This window comes from Chiloscyllium plagiosum, unplaced genomic scaffold (assembly GCF_037043375.1).
Source record: "Chiloscyllium plagiosum isolate Xiang-an unplaced genomic scaffold, Cpla_swu_hap1 HiC_scaffold_18, whole genome shotgun sequence".
NCBI lineage: Eukaryota > Metazoa > Chordata > Chondrichthyes > Orectolobiformes > Hemiscylliidae > Chiloscyllium > Chiloscyllium plagiosum.
This window is the reverse complement of record NW_028270156.1, coordinates 48,202,164-48,228,016: the sequence shown is the minus strand read 5'-3', so window position 1 is coordinate 48,228,016 and position 25,853 is coordinate 48,202,164. Positions and strand designations below refer to the sequence as shown.

Sequence of the window (25,853 nt, the reverse complement as noted above, 5' to 3'; positions counted from 1 at the left end):
GCCCCTTAGGTCTCTTTTATATCTTTCCCCTCTCACCCTAAACCTATGCCCTCTAGTTCTGGACTCCCCCAGCCAGGGAAAAGACTTTGTCTATTTATCCTATCCATGCCCCTCATGATTTTATAAACCTCTATAAGGTCACCCCTCAGCCTCCGACGCTCCAGGGAAAACAGCCCCAGCCTGTTCAACCTCTCACTGTAGCTCAGATCCTCAAACTCTGGCAACATCCTTGTAAATCTTTTCTGAACCCTTTCAGTTTCACAACATCTTTCCGATATGAAGGAGACCGGAACTGCACGCAATATTCCAACAGTGGCCTAACCAATGTCCTGTACAGCTGCAATATGACCACTCAACTCCTGTACTCAATACTCTGACCAATAAAGGAAAGCATACCAAACACTTTCTTCACTATCCTATCTACCTACGACTCCACTTTCAAGGAGCTATGAACCTGCACTCCAAGGTCTCTTTGTTCAGCAACACTCCCTAGGACCTTACCATAAAGTGCATAAGTCCTGCTAAGATTTGCTTTCCCAAAATGCAGCACCTCACATTTATCTAAATTAAACTCCATCTGCCACTCCTTAGCCCATTGGCCCATCTGATCAAGATTCCATTGTAATCTGAGGTAACCTTGTTCGCTGTCCACTACACCTCCAATTTTGGTGTCATCCGCAAACTTACTAACCATACTTCTTATGCTGCCATCCAAATCATTTATATAAATGATGAAAAGTAGTGGACCCAGCACCGATCCTTGTGGCACTCCACTGGTCACAGGCCTACAGTCTGATAAACAACCCTCCATCACCACCCTCTGTCTTCTACCTTTGAGCCAGTTCTGTATCCACATGGCTAGTTCTCCCTATATTCCATGAGATCTAACCTTATTAACCAGTCTCCCATGGTGAACCTTGTCCCATGGGTAACCTTTTTCAGATGAAGTCCAGTAGATCACATCTACTGCTCTGCCCTCATCAATCCTCTTTTTTACTTCTTCAAAAAACTCAGTCAAGTTTGTGAGACATGATTTCCCACACATAAAGCCATGTTGACTATTCCTAATCAGTGCTGAAAATGTATTGCTGGAAAAGCGCAGCAGGTCAGGCAGCATCCAAGGAACAGGAGAATCGACATTTTGGGCATAAGCCCTTCTTCAGGAAAGAGGAAAGTGTGTCCAGCAGGCTAAGATAAAAGGTAGGGAGGAGGGACTTGGGGGAGGGGCATTGGAAATGCGATAGGTGGAAAGAGGTCAAGGTGAGGGTGATAGGCCGGAGTGGGGTGGGGGCGGAGAGGTCAGGAAGAAGATTGCAGGGTAGGAAGGCGGTGCTGAGTTCGAGGGATTTGACTGAGACAAGGTGGGGGGAGGGGAAATGAGGAAACTGGAGAAGTCTGAGTTCATCCCTTGTGGTTGGAGGGTTCCTAGGCGGAAGATGAGGTGCTCTTCCTCCAACCATCGTGTTGCTATGGTCTGGCGATGGAGGAGTCCAAGGACCTGCATGACCTTGGTGGAGTGGGAGGGGGAGTTGAAGTGTTGAGCCACGGGGTGGTTGGGTTGGTTGGTCCGGGTGTCCCAGAAGTGTTCTCTGAAAAGTTCCGCAAGTAGGCGGCCTGTCTCCCCAATATAGAGGAGGCCACATCGGGTGCAGTGGATGCAACAGATGATGTGTGTGGAGGTGCAGGTGAATTTGTGGCGGATATGGAAGTATCCCTTGGGGCCTTGGAGGGAAGTAAGGGGGGAGGTGTGGGCGCAAGTTTTACATTTCTTGCGGTTGCAGGGGAAGGTGCCGGGAGTGGAGGTTGGGTTGGTGGGGGATTTGGTCCTGACGAGGGAGTCACGGAGGGAGTGGTCTTTTCGGAACGCTGATAGGGGAGGGGAGGGAAATATATCTCTGGTGGTGGGGTCCGTTTGGAGGTGGCGGAAATGATGGCGAATGATACGCTGTACATGGAGGTTGGTGGGGTGGTAGGTGAGGACCAGTGGGGTTCTGTCCTGGTGGCGGTTGGAGGGGCGGGGCTCAAGGGCGGAGGAGCGGGAGTTGGAAGAGATGTGGTGGAGTGCATCGTCGACCACGTCTGGGGGGAAATTGCGGTCCTTGAAGAAGGAGGCCATCTGGGTTGTACGGATTTGGAACTGGTCCTCCTGGGAGCAGATACGGCGGAGACAAAGGAATTGGGAACATGGGATGGCGTTTTTACAGGGGGCAGGGTGGGAGGAGGTGTAGTCTAGGTAGCTGTGGGAGTCGTTCGGTTTATAGTAAATGTCCGTATTGATTTGGTCGCCCGAGATAGAAATGGAAAGGTCTAGGAAGGGGAGGGAGGAGTCTGAGACGGTCCAGGTGAATTTGAGGTCGGGGTGGAAGGTGTTGGTAAAGTGGATGAACTGTTCAACCTCCTCGTGGGAGCACGAGGCAGCGCCGATACAGTCATCGATGTAGCAGAGGAAAAGGTGGGGGTTGTGCCAGTGTAGCTGCGGAAGATGGACTGTTCCACATATCCTACAAAGAGGCAGGCATAGCTGGGGCCCATGCGGGTGCCCATGGCTACTCCTTTGGTTTGGAGGAAGTGGGAGGATTGGAAAGAGAAATACATGTACATCCTGTCCCTCAGGATTCCCTCCAACAACCTGACTACCACCGAGGTCAGGCTCACTGGTCTATAGTTCCCTGGCTTGTCCTTACCACCTTTCTTAAATAATGGTACCACATTAGCCAATCTCCAGTCTTCCATTACCTCACCTGTGACTATTGATGATATAAATATCTCAGTAAGAGGCCCTGCAATCGCTTCCTTAGCTTCCCACAGAGTTCTAGGGTACTCCTGATCAGGTCCTTGTGATTTATCGACTTTTGTGCGTTTCAAGACATCCAGCACTTCCTCCTCTGTAATATGGACATTTTTCAAGATGTCACCATCTATTTCGCTACATTCTATATCTTCCATGTCCTTTTCCACAGTATATACTGATGCAAAATACTCATTTAGTATCTGCCCCATCTCCTGCAGCTCCACACAAAGGCCGCCTTGCTGATCTTTGAAGGGCCCTATTCTCTCCCTCATTACCCTTTTGTCCTTAATGTATTTGTAAAAACCCTTTGGATTCTCCTGAACTCTATTTGCCAAAGCTATCTCATTTCCCCTTTTTGCGCTCCTGATTTCTCTCTTAAGTATACTCCTACTGCCTTTATACTCTTCAAAGGATTCACTCAATCTTCCTGTCTATACTTGACATATGCTTCCGTCTTTTTCTTAACCAAACCCACAATTTCTTTAGTCGTCAGCATTCCCTATACCTACCAGCCTTTCCTTTCACCCTAACAGGAATATACTTTCTCTGGACTCTCGTTATCTCATTTCTGAAGGCTTCCCATTTCCAGCTGTCCCTTTACCTGTGCACATCTGCCCCCAATCAGCTTTTGAAAGTTCTTGCCTAATACCATAAAATTTACCCTCCTCCAATTTAGAACTTCAACTTTTAGATTTGGTTTATCCTTTTCCATCACTATTTTAAAACTAATCCAATTATGGTTGCTGGCACCAAAGTGCTCCCCCACAGTCACCTGCCCTGCCTCATTTCCCAAGAGTAGGTCAAGTTTTGCACCTTCTCTAGTAGGAACATCCACATACTGAATCAGAAAATTTTCTTGTACACACTTAATAAATTCTTCTCCATCTAAACCCTTAATACTATGGCAGTCCCAATCTATGTTTGGAAAGTTAAAATCCCCTACCATAACCACCCTATTATTCTTACAGCTGAGATCTCCTTACAAATTTCTTTCTCAATTTCCCACTGATTATTAGGGGGTCTATAATACAACCCCAATAAGGTGATCATCCCTCTCTTATTTCTGAGTTCCACCCAAATAACCTGCCTGGATGTATTTCCGGGAATATCATCCCTCAGTACAGCTGTAATGCTATCCTTTGTCAAAAATGCCACTCCCCCTCCTCTCTTGCCTCCCTTTCTGTCCTTGCTGTAGCATTTGTATCCTGGAACATTAAGCTGCCAGTCCTGTCCATCCCTGAGCCATGTTTCTGTAATTGCTATGATATCCCAGTCCCATATTCCTAACCATGCCCTGAGCTCATCTGCCTTCCCTGTTAGGCCTCTTATATTGAAATAAATACAGTTTAATTTATCAGTCCTATTTTGTTCTCTGCTTTGTCCCTGCCTGCCCTGACTGTTTGACTTGCCTTTATTCTCAATGTACCATTCACAGATTGAAATCTTTCCTCACTATCTTCCTGAGTCTCACTTCCCCCCCACCCCGCCAGTCCACCTTACTAGTTTAAATCCTCCCAAGCAGCTCTAACAAATTTCCCTGCCAGTATATTAGTCCCCTTCCAATTTAGACGCAATCCATCCTTCTTGTACAGTCACTTCTACCCAAAAGAGATTCCAATGATCCAAAAATGTGAATCCTTCTCCCATACACCAGCTCCTCAGTCATGCATTCATCTGTTCTGACTTCCTATTCCTGCCCTCACAAGCCCGTAGCACCGGGAGTAATCCAGATATTGCTACTCTCTTGGACCTCCTTTTTAAATTCCTGTCTAACTCTCTGTAATCTCTCTTCGGAACTTAAACCTTTTCCCTTCCTATGTTGTTGATTCCAATGTGTACAATGACCTCCTGCTGGTCCCTCCCCCCTTGAGAACATTCTGCACCCTCTCTGAGACATCCTTGATCCTGGCACCAGGGAAGCAACACACCATTCTGATATTTCGCGGGTGGCCACAGAAATATCTGTCTGTACCTCGGACTAGAGAGTCCCCTAACACAATCGATCACTTGGAACCTGACGTACCTCTCATTGCATTAGAGCCAGAAACTTGGCTGTTCTTGCTACGTTCCCCTGAGTGTCCATCACCCCCTACATTTTCCAAAACAACATACTTGTTTGAAATGCGGATAGTCACTGAAGATTCCTGCACTACCTGCCTACCTCTCTTACCTTTCCTGGAGTTAACCCATCTAAGTGACCGTATCTGAGACTTTCCTCTCTTCCTGTAGCTGCCATCCATCACATCCCCTTGCTCTTGTAAATTCCTCATTGCCTCTCCAACCAATCTACTTGATCTGATAGGATTCGCAACCAACAGCATTTATTGCAGAAATAATCCTCAGTAACCCTTAAACTCTCCCTAAACTCCCATATCTAACAAGAAGAGCATATCATTCTACTAAAGGCCATTTTTGCTTCTTTCAATCTACAGACCCAGAAAATAGCATTGTCTTATTCCTCTACAAAACACTGCTCCGGGTTAAAATAATACTTATGGCTTATATTTTAAGTTTAATCAAGAGACATAGATCAATAAAACATACAATCAAGAAAGAATCCACTCTTCTCACTATTACAGACTTATTTCAAGGCTGTGCTTAAAATTCACTTATCTGCTTCTGTGCTGTGACCTCTCCAAACAGGTTCCTCCAAGATTAGTTGTAAACTTCATTGTTTTTTAATTTTCTCAGATGCACTTCAATGTCCAGCGATACATGAATTCAAACAGCAAAGGCAGTAACTATGCAGGTACACTGTGGTGTCAGTTTCTTTCTCTCTCTCTCTCCTGCACTGTCCTCACCATGTGCTTCCTTTGTCTGTTCTTCTCCCTTTTAAAACTGCTGTTATTTTGACTTTTTTTTCAAAGTTCCAAAACAATGCAACAACATATAAAACAGTAATTGCTGCTCCTTGAATTTGAGGAAATCACCTCCAACACCTAAAATACCCTCAACAAAGGAGCAGCTGTTACAGCCAGAAATTTTCCCATCCTCTATCTTGGATCACCCAGAATCCTTAGTTTTGTCACCTTTTTTTTATAAAACCTTAAATTATCTTGGGAATGTGACTTGAAAGAAGTTCTGGTATTTACATATTGATGAATCGAAACCTACAACACACTCGAAGTGATTTAAGACTTTACAGCAATCTAGGTTTGTTCAATACATCGCATCAGTTATATGACACTTTTATCTTTTACTATAAATTCTGTGTCCCATGATCCTGCTCCACTAGCTACCTGACAAAGGAGCAATGCTCCAAAAGCTTGTCCTTCCAAATAAACCTGTTGGACTATAACCTGGTGTTGTGTGATTTTTTAACGTCATTTAAGGAAAGATTGTTACAATGATGGTAATACCCAGGACCAATAAGTGATGTGTGTATGCTTCATGTTACAACCTGCCCCCGAATAACATTCCAGAGTGCCCCATGATGGTAAGCTCCCAACTGAAGAGGAATGAACTGGCCTCCCTTCATTGGTCACTGGCCCCTTAGTTGATAACAACAAGGTTAATTTAAGAAGGATTCCCTCCCTTGCCAATAACTTCCGGACTTAAAGGAATTGTGTTTTGAAAGGAGCCAATTTAACCAGGCTTTCTTGAGTTAACAAAAGAGTGAGTTTATTAGTTACTAAAAGCAAGAATAAGTCATAATGTAGCACAAAATCACAGTGGTAAGGAAAAAGAAGTGAATCCAAAACAAAATTAAAGTAAAATCAAAGCAATGTGGATAAGTCGCTGAGCTATTCGTGAAGAGTAGATTGTTGCAGGTCGTGAATGTAACCAGTCTTATTGACATAGGTAATTGAATAGTCAATTTTGAAAATTTTGTCTTTTGAAAGCTGATTGAAAATTCCTGATTCCTTTCAACAGTGGTTGGCTGGAAGGTCACTAACACACACAGACCAGAGTTGAAGCCTCCTTTTAATCCTGTCTCTGTGTATTCTTGAAAGGCGAATATGTCTCCTGGCCAGACAGCTGTCTTTTTTAATCATTGTGCAGGAGATACAATTCTGTTTGTAGCTTGTTTTTCTCGTGGAGCTGCCTTGACACTATGAGGTGTGACTTTCCACAATTTCTTTCCAGACATCTTCTGGATTCACACCTGTAGTAACTTCAGCTAATTAAGTCCTCTTCTAAAATAACACGTATTGGAATTACAAGTTCATCAGCTCCAGAGGTGATCAGGAGTTCTGATCATGGTCGTGGCAATTTGTACATATGATAGCTCCTGTTAATTACCTTATAACACAACACAGTCTGGAGTGCTATCATAGGGTCAGCACTGTACCACTCATACTTTTCATTTGAATTCTTTACAGGTTTAATTTACGTTGTGAATGATTCAGATTACTTTCAAGTTCCCTTCTAGTCACACAACATCTTAACCCCAACATAATGCTTCATAGTCCTTGATCATAGTTAGGGTAAATTACTGGAATTCTATAACACCATTTATAAATATCTTTGCAAGGATTGTGAAGGTTTGTAGCTCAAGTTGAGGTTTAGGGTGTAGGTTTGCTTTATTTATAAGTGTCATGAGCACAAAGACCCTGTTGTCTAAGGAAGAGGACCATGACTTTCTCAAAGTTATCAAAAGATTAGTGATAAAAGTTGAAGTTCTCCTTGTGTCTTTCAAATCCTGATATAGGCCAGTGGGCTGAGGAGTGGCAGATGGAGTTTAATTTTGATAAATGCAACGAGTTGCATTTTGGAAAAGCAAATCAGAACAGGACTTATACATTTAATGGTAAGGTTCTGGGGTGTGTTGCTGAACAAAGAGACCTTAGAGTACAGATTCATATTTCCTGGAACGTAGAGTCGCAGGTAGATAGGATAGTGAAGAAGGTGCTTGGTATGCTTTCCTTTATTGGTCAGAGCATCGAATATAGGAGTTGGGAGGCCATGTTGCAGCTGTACAGGATATTGGTTAGGTGACTGTTGGAATAGTGTGTGCAATTCTGGTTTCCCTGCTAACAGAAAGATGTTGTGAAACCTGAAAGGGTTCCGAAAACTCTATAACTCTATAACTCAGGCAAAAAAAGGATTTTTTGTAACTAATTTAGAGATCCATTAAAAAAGAGTCAGCGTTTTGGTCTTGTCATTGTCAGACAAAGCAAAGCTGTGCCCACAGCTGCCAGATAGGCAGGATAGAATGCTTGTATTTCTTGATCTCTTCTCAGACTTAGTTGAGCACAAATGGCTCTGGAATGGGATTGTACAATATCCTTGGATTCCCTTCAAGCCTTATGAGACCAATGGCCAATACAAGATACAATTGCTTTCTTAATAATATCGAGAATATTGTAGTATAACTTGAGATACAAGTTTTAGTTTGCTGGAAGCAGTTATTTTAGTAGACACTTAGATGTCTCACTAAGGGAACATGTGTTGGGAATTGTTCATGTTTATAAATTAGAATACCCAGTGCTAATTACTGGTTTGGACAACATAGACAGAAGAAGAAGATAGGGAGTGTGAATTACCCTGTGGATTACCATTGATTTATTCTCCCTGCACTTGGAGTTGAGACCACCTCAGAACTATAAAATGCTTAAAATTTTACATTTGTATATATGTCATATGTTTTTTGTCATTAATACTATTGAGACAATCCCCAAAATCAAGGTATCAAGATATTCAGAGAGACAATCCAAAATTGATTTGTTGATTTATTGTAGTCACATGTATCTAACTACAGTGAAAATCTTTGTTTGCGAGCAATACAGGCAGATCATAGTAAGCAAGGTCATACAGATCATAGGGGGCTTGGACAAACAGGTTACACTTCATGGGAAGTGAACGAAGCAAGATCAACATTAACAAGATCATTATTTGAAGTTAGAGAGTCCATTCATTAGTCTAATAATGGCAGGAAAGAAGCTGTTCTTGAGATTGTTGGTGCGTGTGTTCAAGCTTCTGTATCTTCTGCCTGATGGAAGAGATTGTAGGAGAGCATTACTAAGGTCGGAGGGGTCTTTGATTATTTTGCCAGCCTTACTGCAGCAGTGGGAATTGTAAATGGAGTCCATGGATTGAAATTTGGCTTCTATGATGGCCTGGGCTGTGCACACAACCTTCTGTAGTTTCTCAAGGTCCTAGACAGAGTAGTTGCCATACCAGGCCATTACACACCCGTACAGTATGCTTTCTCGGGTTCATCTGTAAAAGTTGGTGAGGGTCTTTATAGACATGCCGAATTTCCTAAGTCACCTGAGGAAGAAGAGGTGTTGTTGTATCTTCTTGACCAGTATCTATGTGGGAAGTCCAGGGCAGGTTGTTGGTTATCATCACCCCTAGGAACTTGACTCTCTCAATCCTTGCAACCTCCGCTCCATTGATGTACATTGCTGCACAGTCAATTGTTAAAGAGATTGAGCATATGCACGCTAATGATCTACACCCTTGGTACCTTGATATCACAGTCCCCCTGCAAGTGAGAATATTGTCATTGTTACAGTAGTGAGATCTAAATAAGATAATACTACTGTTTCTTTTGGTCTAAAATTTTATCATGAGGAATGCTATTCTGCGGATATAGGTCAGCTATGTGTTTTTGCATAACTATGGAAACCATCACGCAATGAACAAGTTCCTAACCACAGGTAGCATTGCCTGTTGTAAATAGAAGATTCAATTCACATAACTCGGCAAGAGTGATGTCATCAAAATTCCTCATTATGGATGTTTTCCTGACTTTTCAGCTCTCCCTGGTAACAAGACAAAAATGTAACCCAATGTTTATTTTCCAAACATTAAAAGGATGTACCACAAACACAAACAATTAAATGCTCACATAAACTATACAACTATTCAATATTGACTGAAAATGAAATCAAGAATGAAATCCTTATTTATTTCTGATTATTTTACTTATCTTGATGTCAGGCTATGGTAACAGTAGAGAAAATCCAGACATTAGTCAGGTTTAAAATTGATCAGGAGGAAGTGCTGGATAGAGTCTCCATACTTCAAGTTTACAGGGCATTGGTACTGAATGAGGTGCATCCAAGAACATTGAAGGAAGTGAAAATTGCAGAGAAACTGGCCATAATTTTTCAGTCTTCTTGTTTCCCTTGCTTTTTCTGATATACATTTGAGATCTAGATCTTGGTGTGCAGGGCAATTTCAAAGTGTACAGATCATTCAAAACTTGGAAGCATTGTTAACTATGTGTAGGACAGTGTAGACCTTAAAATGGACATTGACAAGTTGGTGGAGTGACAGATAGGTGTCATAGAAATATACTAAGTAGGAGTAACTTGGCTATTTGACCTTTTGAGTCTATTCTGTCATTCAATCTGATTATGGCTGATTATCCAATTCATTTCCTGCTTTCTCCTCAAACCTTGTGATCACATTAGCTAAAGAATTAACTCCTTCTTGAAGGAGTTAATTCTTTGGCCTCAACCACCTTCTATGGCAGAGAATTCCACAGGCTTACCACTCTCCTCATCTCAGTCCTAATGGACATCCCCATATCTTTAACCCCTGGTTCTGAGGACAGCCTGGTCATCCCAGAACATTCTTCCTTCATTTTTACTGTATAGTCCTGTCAGAATTTTATAGTTTCCTATGAGATCACTATTTCTCACCTCATTCTTCTAAACTCTGATGAATATAGTCCTAACAGATCCAATCTCTCTACCTATGTCTGTCCAGTTAAACCATTGTTACACTTCATCTATAGCCAGAACATCCTCAGGAAAGGTGACCAAAGCTGCACACAATAATCTCGGTTTCAATACAGGCAAGTGTGAGGTGATACATTATGGTAGAAAGCATATGGAATGACAGTACAAGATAAAGAGTACTGCTTTTAAAGGTTGTGCAGGAGTAGAGAGACCTCAGTGCATTTAAAGCTGGCAGGTCAATTGAGAGCAGTTCATAAGAGCAAACACTGTCCTGGCTTTTATTAAGTACAAGAGCAAAGAAGTTATGCTGAACTTGTATGTATTGGTTAGACATCAGCTGGAGTATTGTGTACTGCTCGGGACGCCCCACTCCGGGAAAGATGTGAACACAGACAGTGCACAAGAAATTTACAAGAATAGTTTGACAGATGATAAACCTCGATTGTAAAAATAGATCAGAGACGTTAGGACTGTTTTCTTAGGAGAGGAGAAAGCTCATTGGAGATCAGTCAGAAATTTTCAAAATTATGAGCCAGCTGGACAAGATAGACAGGAAGAAATTATCCTCACTCATATATGGATGTAGAAAGAGGGGGAATAGAGCTAGGCATTTGTAGTAGAAGCAAATGTGATGTGGAAAAGAAGCATTTTCACTTAGCACATAGTTAGGGTGTGGAATGCACACCCTGGAAAGGTGTAGGCGGCATGTTTAATCAAGACATTCAAGAGGGCATTCAGTAATTATTTGAAATGAAACTACATGAAGTAATACAGGAAAAGACAGGAGCAATTGCACTAGGTCAGAATGTTCATTATGGCCAAATAACCTTTTTCTTACATCTTAACTGTTCTGTGATTCTGTGATCTTAGTTATGGAAATATATCTGCTTCACTCTAACCACTGATGAATTATTGCAGATGTTCAACTAGACAACAATGGCAATCTCTTTGAGTGGCAGGTATACCTTCTTAACTTAGATTAGAATGAGAGGTTGGCATCAATCTGGAATCTTGCAGAATAGCTTGAAGATAATGATAATGTTTGATGGATGTGTGAGATGTTTACACATTTACTGCACATGGTTTGAAGTTTCATTCCTTGTACCTCAAATGACAAAGATAGTTATCTATGTCAGCATGTCATGCCATTATGCTGTACTGGAGCACCAGGTTGTGTCTCCAATTTTATGGTGATGTGAAAAATGTTTAAAACCTATGCATAGAGCAATATTTTTCAAATTCCAACTGCAGTGACTTACTGAATTAAGATGGTGAGTTATGCATAATTATCCTGTGAAGTGTTCAGTTATTCTCAGTTTTGCTCCTTTGGCTCAGGAACCCTGAATGTGAAAGTTTTGAATGAAATGTTCCCAGATCTCTGTTAAGATCACCTTCAAATGGTTGTAGGAGTAGCCAATTATTTCATTCTGCCTATTTGCTTCGGGCCCTTCATTCACTATCTCTCCAATATAATCATAAACATTGATATCAAAAGTAAGATCACCTTGAGGTGTACAAAGATGCTGCGCTAACTTGAGATAAAAGACATAATGGAGTTTAACTTGTGCACCAGATGATCTGATGCTAGGATGAAAAAGGGATAAGGCACTCAGTTCTCCAGCCTTAATATTACTCACGTAATGAAACCAACATTTATCAGAAACTAGAATTGGAAAGAAGATAGCTGGCAGAGTAACACCCACTCATCTCTGTATATGTCAACAGACTTGTTTTGCTCAGTATCAATTCACCAAGCATTTGCACAGAATTTCAGGTGATTCCCTGGGAAAAGGACAGAGCTATTGGTGAGTTGGCAGGGGCCTCTTGCTTCATCTTCCTCACAAAGCATTCCAAAGTAAGGGTTCAGTCTCCACTTAGACTCGTATAAATCTAAAATCTGCACAGCTCTCAAACAGAAAGGCTAACAATCCTACAATTATTTGCAACCCCAACCCTAACCCTCACAGGATGTTTGAATTGAGTCACGGCTTTCTGATTGGAGATCACTGTCAGAACCAAGTAACCCTCATCTCAGAGGCCCAGTAAGCTGCAGGGTGGGAAATAGCTAGTTGATCCAGGATCTGGATACTTCAGATTTGTTGCCCCAATCCAGCAGGAAATGCAGGTTCAGCATTTCCAAAGAAAATTGAGTGCCCATCCCTACATCACACAGAATTCCACTATTTATAAAAGCTAAAATTATTCTAAATGGAATATAAATTGACCATAATACATTTTACATTCCAACCACATTTCATAACTTTGGCTGACTGCACCTCTACCCAATTTAAGTGCTGTTGAAACTGTCTCCAATACCTTTCTTACCTGTGGACATGATGGTCAGAAGACCATTGGTATAATTATCTTGTCTTCTAAGATCATTGAACTTGACAATGTTCAAATCACTGTGACTATGTGACTGTGTCCATATTAAGTATCATTCATTCATCACTCCTGCGTTCGCTGATCTGGAGTCGGTTTGGCTGGATGGCTGGTTTACAAAGCAGTGTGATGCCAACAGCATAGTTTCAATCCCTGTACCGGCTGAGGTTATCATGAAGGACTCTCCTTCCCAACCTCTCTCTTCATCTGAGGTATGGTGACCCTCAGATTAAATCACCCCTAGTCAAAACTCTCAAATGAGAGAACAGTACTATAGTTTGTTAAAACTATAGCAACATAACAACAACAGCTTGCTGACCTAGAATGATGCCCACTTAAGCAAGTCCTGAATTTTAAAGTTCTCATGCATGTTTTCAGAATCTTCGTCATCTCACCCCTCCTTCAATCTTCCACAGTCCTAAAACCCTGTGAGAATTCTGGACCTCTCCAATATGCTCTCTTGAGGAGCATTATTTTTAATCACTTCACCCAGTGCCTTCAAAAGCCTGTGCTCTAAGCTCTGAACCACCCTGATTAAACATTTCCCCCTTCCAGTTTCTTCTTTTAAGATGCTCCTTAAAATGTACCCTTTAGAACAAATATCTATCCCAATTAGTCTTTCTGTGACTCAGTGTTGTTTTTAAAAAGTCTTGTGAATTGCTAGTTGCTTTATAAATAAAATTGATTTTTAGATCTTTTGATCTTCATTTTCCGGTTTCTTGTATTTTGATAATAATTATTTGTGGAAGACCTCCCAAGATTTATCTATTGCTATCATTTGGATGGAATGGACTAGCTGTCAGAGACTTAAGGCCCCCAAAAGTTCATGGCATTTGACAGCTCTTCATATCTGCAGTGAAACAGTGCACTTTGAAAATTTTGAAGATTGAGGGATATCTTTCCAGAAAGAGATCAAGAACACACGCTGCTGCCAAAACATCAGAACATGGGAGCTGATGAAAGATACAAGCAGGCTTAGAATCTGGTGAGGCTTTGTGTTTGAACTCTGTAAACAACACAAGAATTTCCTGAGCTGCCTGGCTTTTTAAGCCTCTTCTTTAGTTTAGAACTAGGCTGTGTTCTGTATGCTGGAGTTATATAGGGTGCTGAACAGTACAAAATGCAGCGAGCAGCACATCCCACTCCACCAATCTAATCCGTGGGCTTTTTGCTGAGGATGATACAGTCCAACTGAGCATCATACAGTGCAGTATGCAGTGATAAACTTTATTATACTGAGAGTGCAGAGGGGTACACATGCACACCAGAAAAAAAGGGAAAAGATGTACCTTTTAAATGTACACCCAGCAGAAATTTGCTTTTGCAGTGCCAAATCAATCTGTTAATAATGGCAGCTGTTTTACACCAAATGTCTGCCACCAACTTGATGTCACATCAGTGGACTTTTCATTCATTGAGTCTGGTCATCATTACATCAAACAGGATAACCTTGCCTTCAGCAAAGGAACCATCTGCAGAAGTTTTGAAAAATGATAAAAATCATGCCACTTTAATACCCTCATTTTGGCAAATTTTAAGACTTAAATTGTGCTTCCCGGAATTGTCAACTTACTTGAGACCACGATGTTAATTAGATTGGTTGTTAGGCTGTGAACCCTCCAAATGATTAATTGTGAACTGCTGAACAGTAAAAAATAAGCACTGACTGCATATCGGATGATCTGTATGAGTACGTCTTTAAAAAAGCAGATTGATGTGGAGCTTGGGTAGAAAGAAATCCTACAAGGTACAACTTTGTAAAAGGGAATGACTGCAGTCTGAGATATTGGAAAAATATAGGTGGAATATCTCAAAGCAGCCAGCTGGTTAGTCAAGAAGAAGCCCACTTTGCCTCAATGATGAAAGGCCAGCTCAACCTCATGTCAATCAGGCAGTGGCAAGATCATTGGAAGGCATTTACCTGGAATACTGACTCCAAGGGTGAGGTCATCAGCGGTAGCTGCCAGGCAATCAGAGGCCCAGGGAGGAGCCCCTGGCTGCTGGTGGGTGAGCACCTCCCAGACTCCCAGGATCTTGGTGAATCCAGGACAAAGATCTGTAATTTGTGAGGGAGTTGGTGTCCTACGTCATGGGAATATAAGGCAAAGGTATTGGAAATAAAGGCAGGGATACGACTCCCAGAGGGACAGCCTGCCCGACCTCGAGTTCTCCTCGTCAGGCACTGATGCCTTGAATGGAGGGATGCTGCCCATTCCAATGTGATAAACAAAGATTGACCTTGTCTGGTATGCTGCATGTTGATAGGTCTATTTGCAGCTGGCTTCATTCTTGCAGCGGTGGACTGAGACCTATAAGTAGTCCCTAGTTGACCAAATAAGGGCCCCAATTGGCTACAGATGGAGGGTGAAGAATGTGACAAGATCAATCACAGGCCTTCCACTCAAGACATAATTCTGTTTCAAGGTGGTAGGAATTGGGAATGATACCTAATTAAGGACCGTCCTCGACTTCGAGCTCACTACCTCACCAGAAGTTTTCATCCTTTGAATCCTGCAGTATTATATGAAGTAATGGCTGGGCATTTTTAATTCTTTCAGATAAATCATCACACAATCCTGTTCATTATTTATATCAGGAATAGGATTTCATGGGAAGATTTGTTGTAACTGAGTGTCTGAGGGCTAAAGCAGAATGTATATTTTACCTGATAATCAAAAAATCATCAAGCTTAGAACAGCTGATGAAGATCACTTACCAATAATAAAGTTAATGAGTGAAACACAGCATCAGCTGATTCCGATGAATGACATGCCCCTGCAAGCAGCTGCTGTGAAATATTATCTTATGGCCACATTTGAGATCAGAGGACTGACTAACGTTTGGCAGAGTTCAGACAGTCAACCAATGGCCTCCTAATTACACAACCAACCCAGTTCCATCTTGACTTCAGTGTACAGGAAATTTAAGTTGGATGTTTAATGTAGATCTGTTACCACCCATTTGCTACGATCACAAAATAATCAAAGTTAAAAATCACACAACACCAGGTTATAGTCAAACAGGTTTATTTGGAAGTTTCCAGATCTAGTGCTTCCAAATAGACCTGTTGGTCTATAACCTAGTGTTGTGTGATTTTAGCTTTGTCCACCCCAGTTGAACACCAGCACTCCCACATCAAAATAACCAAAAACAGCCCTCTGTGGTTTTACCTATATAAAGAGCCATTGAATATTAATTCATTGTACTTGCTAGTACCAGTGCTGTAAGGTTGTTACACAATGATAACTTTCTTAAATATTGTTGGAAAAAAAACACATTTCAGTAGAAAATGGCATCTTGCCCCCATCAGGACAATTTACAAGAATACCTGTGCAAGGAGAAAACATCATTTATACTGTATGAGAAGAGAGTGCTTACTGGCTGATTTTTTTTTTACTTTTCTTTTTCTTTTTCTTTTTTTAAATTTTTTTATTAACCCCCACACTACCACCTAAGTGCGGTGGTGCTTATTTTTTCCCCAGCACCCATGGTGTGTGTGTATACATGTGAGACACAGTGAAAGACACAAAGTACACGAATCTTTATTCAAATTCCACCACCAGGAAGATAGGAAAACACCCGGGTGGCCAGTGACAAACACTGCCCTTCACATCAAAGGGCAGTGCTGTGTGATCAAAACAGTGAAGGGGAGGGTAGGGACTAAATCAAAATAGAGTTGGAGAGAGAAATAATGCACTCCACTCCCTGCGGCGCCCACCTCTCCCTGAACAACTCCAGGGTGTTGGTCGACACCGCGTGCTCCTTCTCCAAGGACACCCGGGCTCTAACGTACTTACTGGCTGATATGTGGAATCTGATTGAAAGAGATAGTGCTATGAAGACAACACCAGTTTAAGATGATGGACTGTTAATTGCCAGGCTTGTTTAAATTTTAAATAAGGCATGTTGATTCTGATTGGTCTGATTGCTCTGAGGAATGAAGCAACAATGACTGGCACCTGTTTTGTTGAGTTGTCCATGTCCAGGTGTGTAAGTTATTTGTCAGAAAAGAAAATCAGGGCCCTGTGTATAATTTTCTTATCGATGAAGAGAGGATTCTAACTTTTACAAATTGCAACATAATGTAGATAATGGTTATGACCTAAACAGAATATGGATTAACTGTAGTTCCAATAGTTTAGTAGAGTTAGTTTGAATATCTGTATAAATGTGCATTTTAATTTCTTACAGATAATTGTAGGTGTGATTCTTCTCTACTACCTCCTTGGTATTAGTGCCTTAATTGGAGCGACAGTAATTGCAGTGCTGGCCCCAGTCCAGTACTTTGTAGCAACGAAATTCTCTCAAGCCCAGCGAAGCACATTGGTGAGTAGCACTTTAACAAATGCTGATTTGTGAATGAGAATAATTTCTGTTCTTCTGTTCTGCTCGCACCTCCATATGGTATAATTACCAAACAAACAGGCAACCAAATGACTTGATCATAAAAGTTATATCTTTGCTATTTTATCAACCACTAACGTGTAGGGAGGGTAGCGCACAGAAAAATAGTAGAGGTTAGTCCAACAAACAATTCATTCTGAAATGAGTATTTTCAAATTGCCACTTCCCTTTTAAGAATACAAACAAGAATGGAGCTTTGTGTGTATGCCAAACTGGGCTGTTTTACAGAACCCAAGTATTAAGATTAGTACTTATATTTCTGAGGGATAATATGGAATATAATGATGTCAAGAGCTGTCAAATTTTTAAACCTTTGAAACTGCAAGTTTAATGTCTTAAGTCCGTAAGACATAGGAGCAGAAATTAGGATATTCAGTTCACTGAGTCTGCTCTGCCATTCAATCATGAATAAATCTCCTGAATGTTTGGAATATTACTCAAGTCTTCCACCATGAAGACTGACACAAAGTAATTATTCAGTTCCTCAGCCATTTCCTTGTTCCCCATTACTATCTCTCCAGTGTCATTTTCCAGCAGTCCAATGTCTACTTTTGGCCTCTTTTGCCCTTTATATATCTAAAGAAACTTTTACAGTCTTCCTTTATATTACTGGCTTTATATTACTGGCATAAGAAATATAGAAATAAAGAGTCTTTATTTAATAGTGAGAACTAGGTAAAAGCCTGGAAAGTGACAACATGTAAAGGAACCTGAGTATTTTTGTTCATAACTCATGGAAAGCTAACATGCAGGTTCAGCAAGCAATTAGGAAAATAAATGGTATGTTGTCCTTCATTACAAGGCCATTTGAGTACAGGTATAAAAATCTCTTGCTGCTATCTTATAGTGCCTTGGGGAGACCACATCCGGAGTATTGTGTACAGGTTTGGTCTCCCCACCTAGGGAATGACATACCTACCAAGATTGATCCCTGGGATATCAGGATTTTCCTGTGCTGAGAGATTGAGCAGACTATGCTTATACTCTCTAGAGTTTAAGAGATTAAGAGGTGATCTTACATGGTTCAACTCGGTTTACATTATATATTAATGACTTGGAAGAAGGAAGTGAATATATAAGTTTCTCAACCCCATTCTCCCACTTTCTCCACATAACCCTAGATCCCCTGAAAAATGAATAACCTACCGATCTCCATCTTAAATATACTCAATGACCTGGCCTCCGCAGCCTTCTGTGACAGTGAATTCCATAGATTCATCATTCTCTGGCTGAAGAAGTTTCTTCTATTCTCCGTTCTAAAAGGTCTGCCCTTTACTCTAAACCTGTGCCCTTGGGTTCTAGCCTCTTCTACCAGTGGAAACATCTTCCCAATATCCATTCTATCCAGGCCATTCAATATTCTGTAAGATTCAATTATCCTCATCCGTCTAAACTCCATTGAGTATAGACCCAGGGTCCTCATATGTTAAGCTTTTCATTTCTGGGACCATTCTTGTGAATCTCCTCTGAACATGCTCCAGGGCCAGTACATCTTTCCTGAGATATGGGGCCCAAAACTGCACACAATACTCCAAATGTAGTCTGACCAGAGCCTCCTAGAGTGTCAGAAATACTTTTATATTCAAATCCTCAAAACATATATACCAACATTGCATTTGCCTTCTGAACTACTGACTCAACCTGCAAGTTTACCTTGAGAGAATCCTGGACTAGAACTCCCAAGTCTCTTTGCACTTCAGACTTCTGAATTTTCTCCCCATTTAGGAAATAGTCCAAGCACTATTCTTTCTGCCAAAGTGCATGACCTCACACTTTCCCACATTGTACTCCAACTGCCACTTCTTTGCCCACTGTCTAAACCTGTCCAAATCTGTCTGCAGACTCCCCGCCTCAACAATGCTACCTATCCCTTTACCTATCTTTGTATCATCTGCAAACTTAGCCAGAATGCCCTCCATTCCTTCATCTAGCTCATTAATGTATAAAGTGAAACATTGTTGTTCTAACACTGAGCCTTGTAGAACACCACTTGTCACCAGCTGCCATCCTGAGAAAGATCCTTTTATCCTCACTGTCCGCTTTCTGCCAGACAGCTAATCTTCTATCCATGCTAGCACCTTGTGTCTAAAGCCATGGGCCCTTATCTTACTCAGCAGTGTCCTATATGGCACCTTGTCAAAGGTTTTCTTGAAGTCCAGGTAAACAACAACATCAATTGGCTCTCCTTGGTCTAACCTGCTCATTACTTCTTCGAAGAATTCTAGCAGATTTGTCAGGCATGACCTCCTCTTGATGAAACCATGCTGACTTTGCCCTATTTTACCGTACACTTCCAAGTATTCAGAAGTCTCATCCTTCACAATGAATTCCAGGATTTTACCCACGACCAAGGTTAGGCTAATTGGTCTGTAATTTTCCATCTTTTGCATTATTCCCTTTTTAAACAGGGATATCATGTTAGCAATTTTCCAGTCCTCTGGGACACTCCCTGACTCTAGCGATTTCTGAAAGATCACCACTAATGCCTCTACTATCTGTTCAGATATCTCCCTTAGAACTCTGGCTTGTAGTCCAGCTAGTCCAGCTGATGTATCCACATTCAAGCCATTCAGTTTTTCTAGCACCTTCTCCTTGGTGATGGCCACCATACTCAGCTCTGCCCTCTCACTCTCTTGAATGTTTGGGATATTACTCATGTCTTCCACCATGAAGACTGACACAAAGTAATTACTCAGTTCCTCAGCCATTTCCTTGTTCCCCACTACTATCTCTCCAGTGTCATTTTCCAGTTGTCCAATGTCCACTTTTGGCCTCTTTTGCCCTTTATATAGTCTAAAGAAACTCTTTCAGTCTTCCTTTATATTACTGGCTTTATAGTACTGACATAGGAAATATAGAAATGAAGAGTCTTTATTTAATAGTGAGAGTCTGAAAAGTGACAACATGTAAAGGAACCTGGGTATCCTTGTTCATAAATCATGGAAAGCTAACATGCAGGTTCAGCAAGCAATTAGGAAAGTAAATGGTATGTTTTCCTTCATTACAAGGCCATTTGAGTGCAGATATGAAAATGTCTTGCTGATATCTTATAGTGCATTGGGGAGACAATATCCAGAGTATTGTATACAGTTTTGGTTTCCCTACCTAGGGTATGATATATCAAGCAGGTTCACCAGATTGATCCCTGGGAGAGGTGAGAGTTTGAGCAGACTATGCCTATACTCTCTAGAATTTAAGAAATTAAGAGATGATTTTACATGGTTCAATTGGGTTTACAATATATATTAATGACTTGGAAGAAAGAAGCAAGATTTGCAGATGATACAAAAATAGATGGAAAACAGATTAGAAACAAACAATTTACAGAGAGATATTGGTAGTTAAATAAGTGGGGGGAAAGCTGTCAAATGGAGTATAATTTGAGAAAATATGAAGAACAAAAGAACAGTATTATTTTAATGGAGAAAAACTGCAGAAAGCAGGAACCTAAGACTACTTATATACAAGACACAAAAGGTTAGCAGACAGGTGCAGGAGTTAATCAGGAAGGCAATGGAATGTTGGCCCTTATTTCAAGAAGATTGAAGTGTAATAGTAGGGAAGTCTTACTGCAACTGTACAAGTTGCTGGTGAGCAGTTTTGGTCTCCTTATTTAAGGAAGGGATATAATTTCATTGGAGACAGTTCAGAGAAGATTCACAAAGATCATTCCTAATATGGAGAGACTGTCTTAATGGTAGGGCACACATCATGGATGAATAGCCCACTCCGGTACCTATCTCTTGTTTTCTATGTTCTTATGTAGGTTTACTCCGTAAAACAATATAATTTGATTTTATGCATGTTTTCAAGTTTGAACAGGTTGGGAGTGTACTTGCGAGAGTTTAGAAGAATAAAAGGTGGTCACATTGAAACATTTAGGTTTCTTAAAGGGCCTGACAGGGGAAATGTTAGAGGATGTTTCCCCTCATTGGAGAGTCTAGGACCAGTGGGCACAGTCTCGATATGAAAAGTGACCAATTTAAGACGGAGATGAGGAAGAATCTCTCTTCCCTCAGAAGGTTGAGCATCTTTGGAACTCCTTGCCACAGAGAGCTGAGAGGGCAGAGTCCTTCACTATATTTAAGAGTGAGAGAGATAGATAGATAGATAGATGGATCCCTGATCAGGAGGGGAATCAAGGCTTATGGATAAAGACCAGAAAAGTGGATGTGAGGAATATTAGATCTGCCACAATCCTATTGAATGGCAGAGCAGGCTCAAGGGCTGAATGGCCTACTCTGTTCCTATTTCTTATGGTCTTATGGGTAGACATAGGTAGAATGTTTCCTGGCCTAATGGAAAAGGTGGGGTGGGGACAAGGGACACAAGCTCAGAATAAGAGGTCGGCCATTTAGGGCTGAGAAAAGAAGGAATTTCTTCACTCAGAGGCTAGTGAATATGTGGAATTCTTTACTCAAGAGGGCTGTGGAAACTCAAGTAGGGATTGCTAGCTTTCTCGATACAAAAAATATCATGGGATAGCCAGGAAAATCGCATTGAGGTAGAAGATCAGTTGAATGGTGGGGCACACATGATGGACAAATAGCCCACTCCTACTCCTATCTCTTCTTTTTGTATGTTCCTTTGTAGGTTTTCTCAGCAAAACTTTTTAATTTGATTTTATGCATGTTTCAATAAGATTGGACCAACATGAAGGGGGTGTAATACTGTCACAATGTGCTATACAGCACCAGTGCATCACAATTACTTCCAATGTGCTATGCCACAGAATGTTGGCATGCAGGTTAACTTCAATATCCCTCTGTTATGGACTAGGCCAGACCACTCAAAACATTCTTGAGCAGACAGCCCAGATAGTAACTTTGCAATTTGTTTCAGTAAGTGTAGAGTGAAGATTGCCTGCAGTATGTTAGCTAGGTTGACTGCCAGGTTTTAAAACAGACAAAAAATTATTCACAAAATTACAGAATGAACGACAAAGAACAGAACATACAATACCCACAGAACTCAGACAATTCCAAACTAGATTTAGTTATGCTGTTCTGAATATACACAGTAATCCCAATAAACAAACCCCTTAAACACAGCAAAAAAATGAAACAGAGGCTTACAGGTTGAAGTTAGAAGGGCAAAAGGAGAGAGAGTCTAGCAGCTTGTTTCCACTCAGCCCACTGCTGAACTGAATCAACCAAGACTTCAGCTCTTCAGACTGATCACTCCCCTTTCATTATACAGGTCACTTCTAAACATAAGCTTTGGCCTACATATAACCAAAAAGGCCTCCTAATACCCTTTTATCTCTGTACCAAACGCAGCCGATTCGGAGCCCAGAGTGTTTTATGACCACTCTGAAAAAAATCAAGGACACAGTATCCTTGAGAAAAGGAACAGCTTTTAGTAAAAAGGGCCAGTTTTGAGAAACCTCTGAGTGCCTGCTTCAACTACATTGCTAGAAGGTTGACTGTTTCACATCTCTTTCTAACACAACTCCTTTCAGATTTTTAAAAAGTTCTCATATCAAGGGTGCAGCAGGATGGAGTAATTATTACAGTTGGCATAAACTCAAATTGGCAAGAAAAGATCACCCATGATTTTCTTGTAGTTAATTAGTAAGATTTGTCTGGCAATGTAATAAACAACAGCCAGTCTGTCTTCCCTGCAGGCTTGTTCACAGAATTCAGTATAGCATAGGAACAGATGACATGTCCCTCTCCCAGAGCAATCTGTGCCCAGGTTGAAACTGGTTCTTACAGACACATCCTTACCTTTCCCCAAACAGTATTAGCTACTTTTAACTATAGCTAGAGCAAATATGTGTCTACATTTTTATAGTGCCTTTGGGGTTACATTAGGATCTTTTTCAGTGTAGACTCAGCAAACCTGCCAAATGAGAGACTTGGAAGACTCTGTGTCTTGTGCAGTCCTGACTTATTTCATTCCAACATTGATTAGATCTTGAATTGTCTACGTAAATGGCTTCAGTACTCCATCCTTTAACTGTGCCAATAATCTCTCCCACCTTCTTTGATGGCTTGGTGTCAACTTTTGCTTGCCGTGCTCCTTTGAAGGGGTTGAGGACCTCTTGCAATATTAAAGGTGCTTTATAAATGAAGGCTGTAGTTGAGACAGTCTGAGTTCAATTCCTGACCAGCAGAGAAAAATACCACACAAAAACAACAATTTTTGAAGTTCGATTTTATTCAAAAAGATATGGCAAATGTGTGTACTGTGAGAGAGAACTGGTGCTTTTTTTGAGCACATTTTTCATGAGTAAAGCACATAGTTGGAACAGAATAGAGGAAGTTTTACATTACAGTGGTCTGGGAGAAAGTGAGAACTGCAGGTGCTGGAGATCAGACTCAAAAGGTAAGTATAGCCGGTCTGGCAGCATCTGAGGAGCAGGAGCGTAGAAATTTCAGGCATAAGGTCTTCAGCAGGAATTAGTCTATGGAACTTAACATTGGAGTGCTTAATACTGATGCCTGTGACCGAAGTGGGAATATGCTACATTTTCTGACAATGATTTGTCTAACCTTCATGAGCAAGATTAAGTAATGAATTTGGAACAAAATGGGATTGCAACGCGCACACAATGGTTGAGGTAATCACTAAGGCTGAGAGAAAGTTGCTCTTGGCCTTAAATGTTCGTTAGATTAATTTCTCCTTCCTCAAGACCAACTGCTAATTGTCCTTCCTCTTGTAGAATTATTCAAGTGAGCGTTTGAGGAAAACGAATGAACTGCTGAGAGGAATCAAGTTACTGAAACTCTATGCTTGGGAGAAAATCTTCCATAAAAGCGTAGAAGAGACTCGACGCAAGGAGCTAACAAGTCTCAAGTCCTTTGCCCTCTATACCTCCATATCTAGTAAGATTCAGTTTACATTACAATTTAAAAAGTTTAACATCAGTTTGTCTATGATACGTTTTCTTGCTTTATTTTAGGGTGTAATGTGTTTGTTTCACACTTCAAACAAAAAACCACGATAAGTCATGGAATCATAACAGGTCTGCTTTTCACAAAAGGGTTCTAAACTACATAATAAGGTTCAGAGGAGATTAGGTGGTTGAGAGAACCCTCTTTCTACAATGATTGAAAGGTCCTTCAGTTCAGATACAAGTGTCAGATTGAGTTCTGGAAGGTTAGAAGAAATTAAAGAATCTAACGATGCTTATTAAAAATAGGATGTCAAAATTAATTTTATCTGTCTTTCTTGGACATAAACCAACACCAGTCAAAAAGTTATGGGTCATGTGAACTTGGAGCAAGATCCCTTTTGATTTATTGATCAGATACTGGACAATGTAAAATGAAACTTGTTGACCTATGCTGAATATTTCTTGTAACATTCCTCATGATGCTGAGAATGTCTTCCTGCCTGACAAAACATCAAACATTTTAAAATGTAGTTTGTTGGATGTCTCTATTGTTTTCCTGTTAATAACAGTTATTTTGACCCAGTAAGAAGGTGCTTAATTCAGATGCATCTCTAATTATCAAGGAGTTCTACTTCAAAACGTGTAGATGCTGACTTATAGAGGGAGAATTGAGTCAAATTGTTTGTTATCTCAAGCCAGCACCTTCCCAAAATGGAGTGGAGAGCAATCATGTACTGGCTTCAGATATTAGCTGTGAAAAACAACGGAAGCATGACTTTCCTGTGCTGGTACAGTCGTTAGGACTGCTGCCTCACAGAACCATTGACCTGGATTTGATTCCAGCCTTGGATGAGTGTTTGTGTGGAGTTTGCACATTCTCCCTGTGTTTGTATGGTTTTCCACTGTGTGCTCTGATTTCCTCCCACTGTCCAAAGATGCACAGGTTAGGTGGATTATCCGTGGGAAATGTGCGGTTATGAGGATAGGATGGGGGGCTGGGTCTAGGTGGGATGGTCTTTGGAGGGTCAGAGCAGAATTGATGGGCCAAATGACCTCTTACCACATTGCAGAGATTTTGTGAAATCATTTTGAAGCAAGTATCTGTGACAACATATAGCATCCACTCTACCCTGTTTTCAAATTGAAGACATTAAAAAAGGAAATACTTGGAAAGTAGGGTGGCGTCACAAAAGGAAGAAGACAGGTTAGTATTTTGAATTTGTATGTGTCTAACTTACACTCTGCTTAACAGTTGTGCTGGAGTATGAATTCATTAGTACCTAGCTGGAAGCTTTCTAATAAAACAAAACTAGCTAGCAACTTGAACATGCAAATCAGCAGCAAGAAAAGGCTGTTCAGCCCCTCAAGCCTTCTTTGCCATTCATTATGGTCATTGCTAATCTGATTATACCTCAACTTCACGTTCCCAAGAGCCATTGACTCTTTTGTTAGTTAATAATGTGTCGACGATATCTATTGTGACACTGCCTCCACTGCTTTGAAGAGAGTTCCATAAACTCACAATGCTTTGAGAGAAAAGAAGTTCCCCACATCTCCACCTGAAGTGGGAGACATCTTATTTTTAAATTGTGCCCCTTAGTTCTCCCACAAGGGGAAAAAGTCCTTTCAGCATCCACTCTGTTAATTCAACTCAGAATCTTATGTTTAAATCCAATCACTCTGATTCTCATAAACTCCAATGGGTAGCAACATAGCCTATCCAAACTTGCTTCATAAAAGAACACCCCACCCCATTCCAGGTATCAGTAGAACTTCTTTTGAACAGTTTCTATTGTGTTTT

The 25,853-nt window shown here is 40.9% G+C and overlaps 1 protein-coding gene across 9 annotated transcripts in view; it reads left to right on the top strand.

Annotated features, from left to right (window-relative positions):
• abcc8 (ATP binding cassette subfamily C member 8) overlaps window positions 1-25,853 on the top strand; it is a 230,583-nt gene that overhangs the window by 91,873 nt on the left and 112,857 nt on the right. For all 9 annotated transcript variants that reach the window (XM_043705956.2, XM_043705955.2, XM_043705950.2 and 6 more), the window contains 2 exons: window positions 16,999-17,133; window positions 23,879-24,041. In XM_043705956.2, the coding sequence (XP_043561891.2) occupies window positions 16,999-17,133; window positions 23,879-24,041 (298 nt within the window). The remainder of the gene's footprint in view (window positions 1-16,998; window positions 17,134-23,878; window positions 24,042-25,853) is intronic.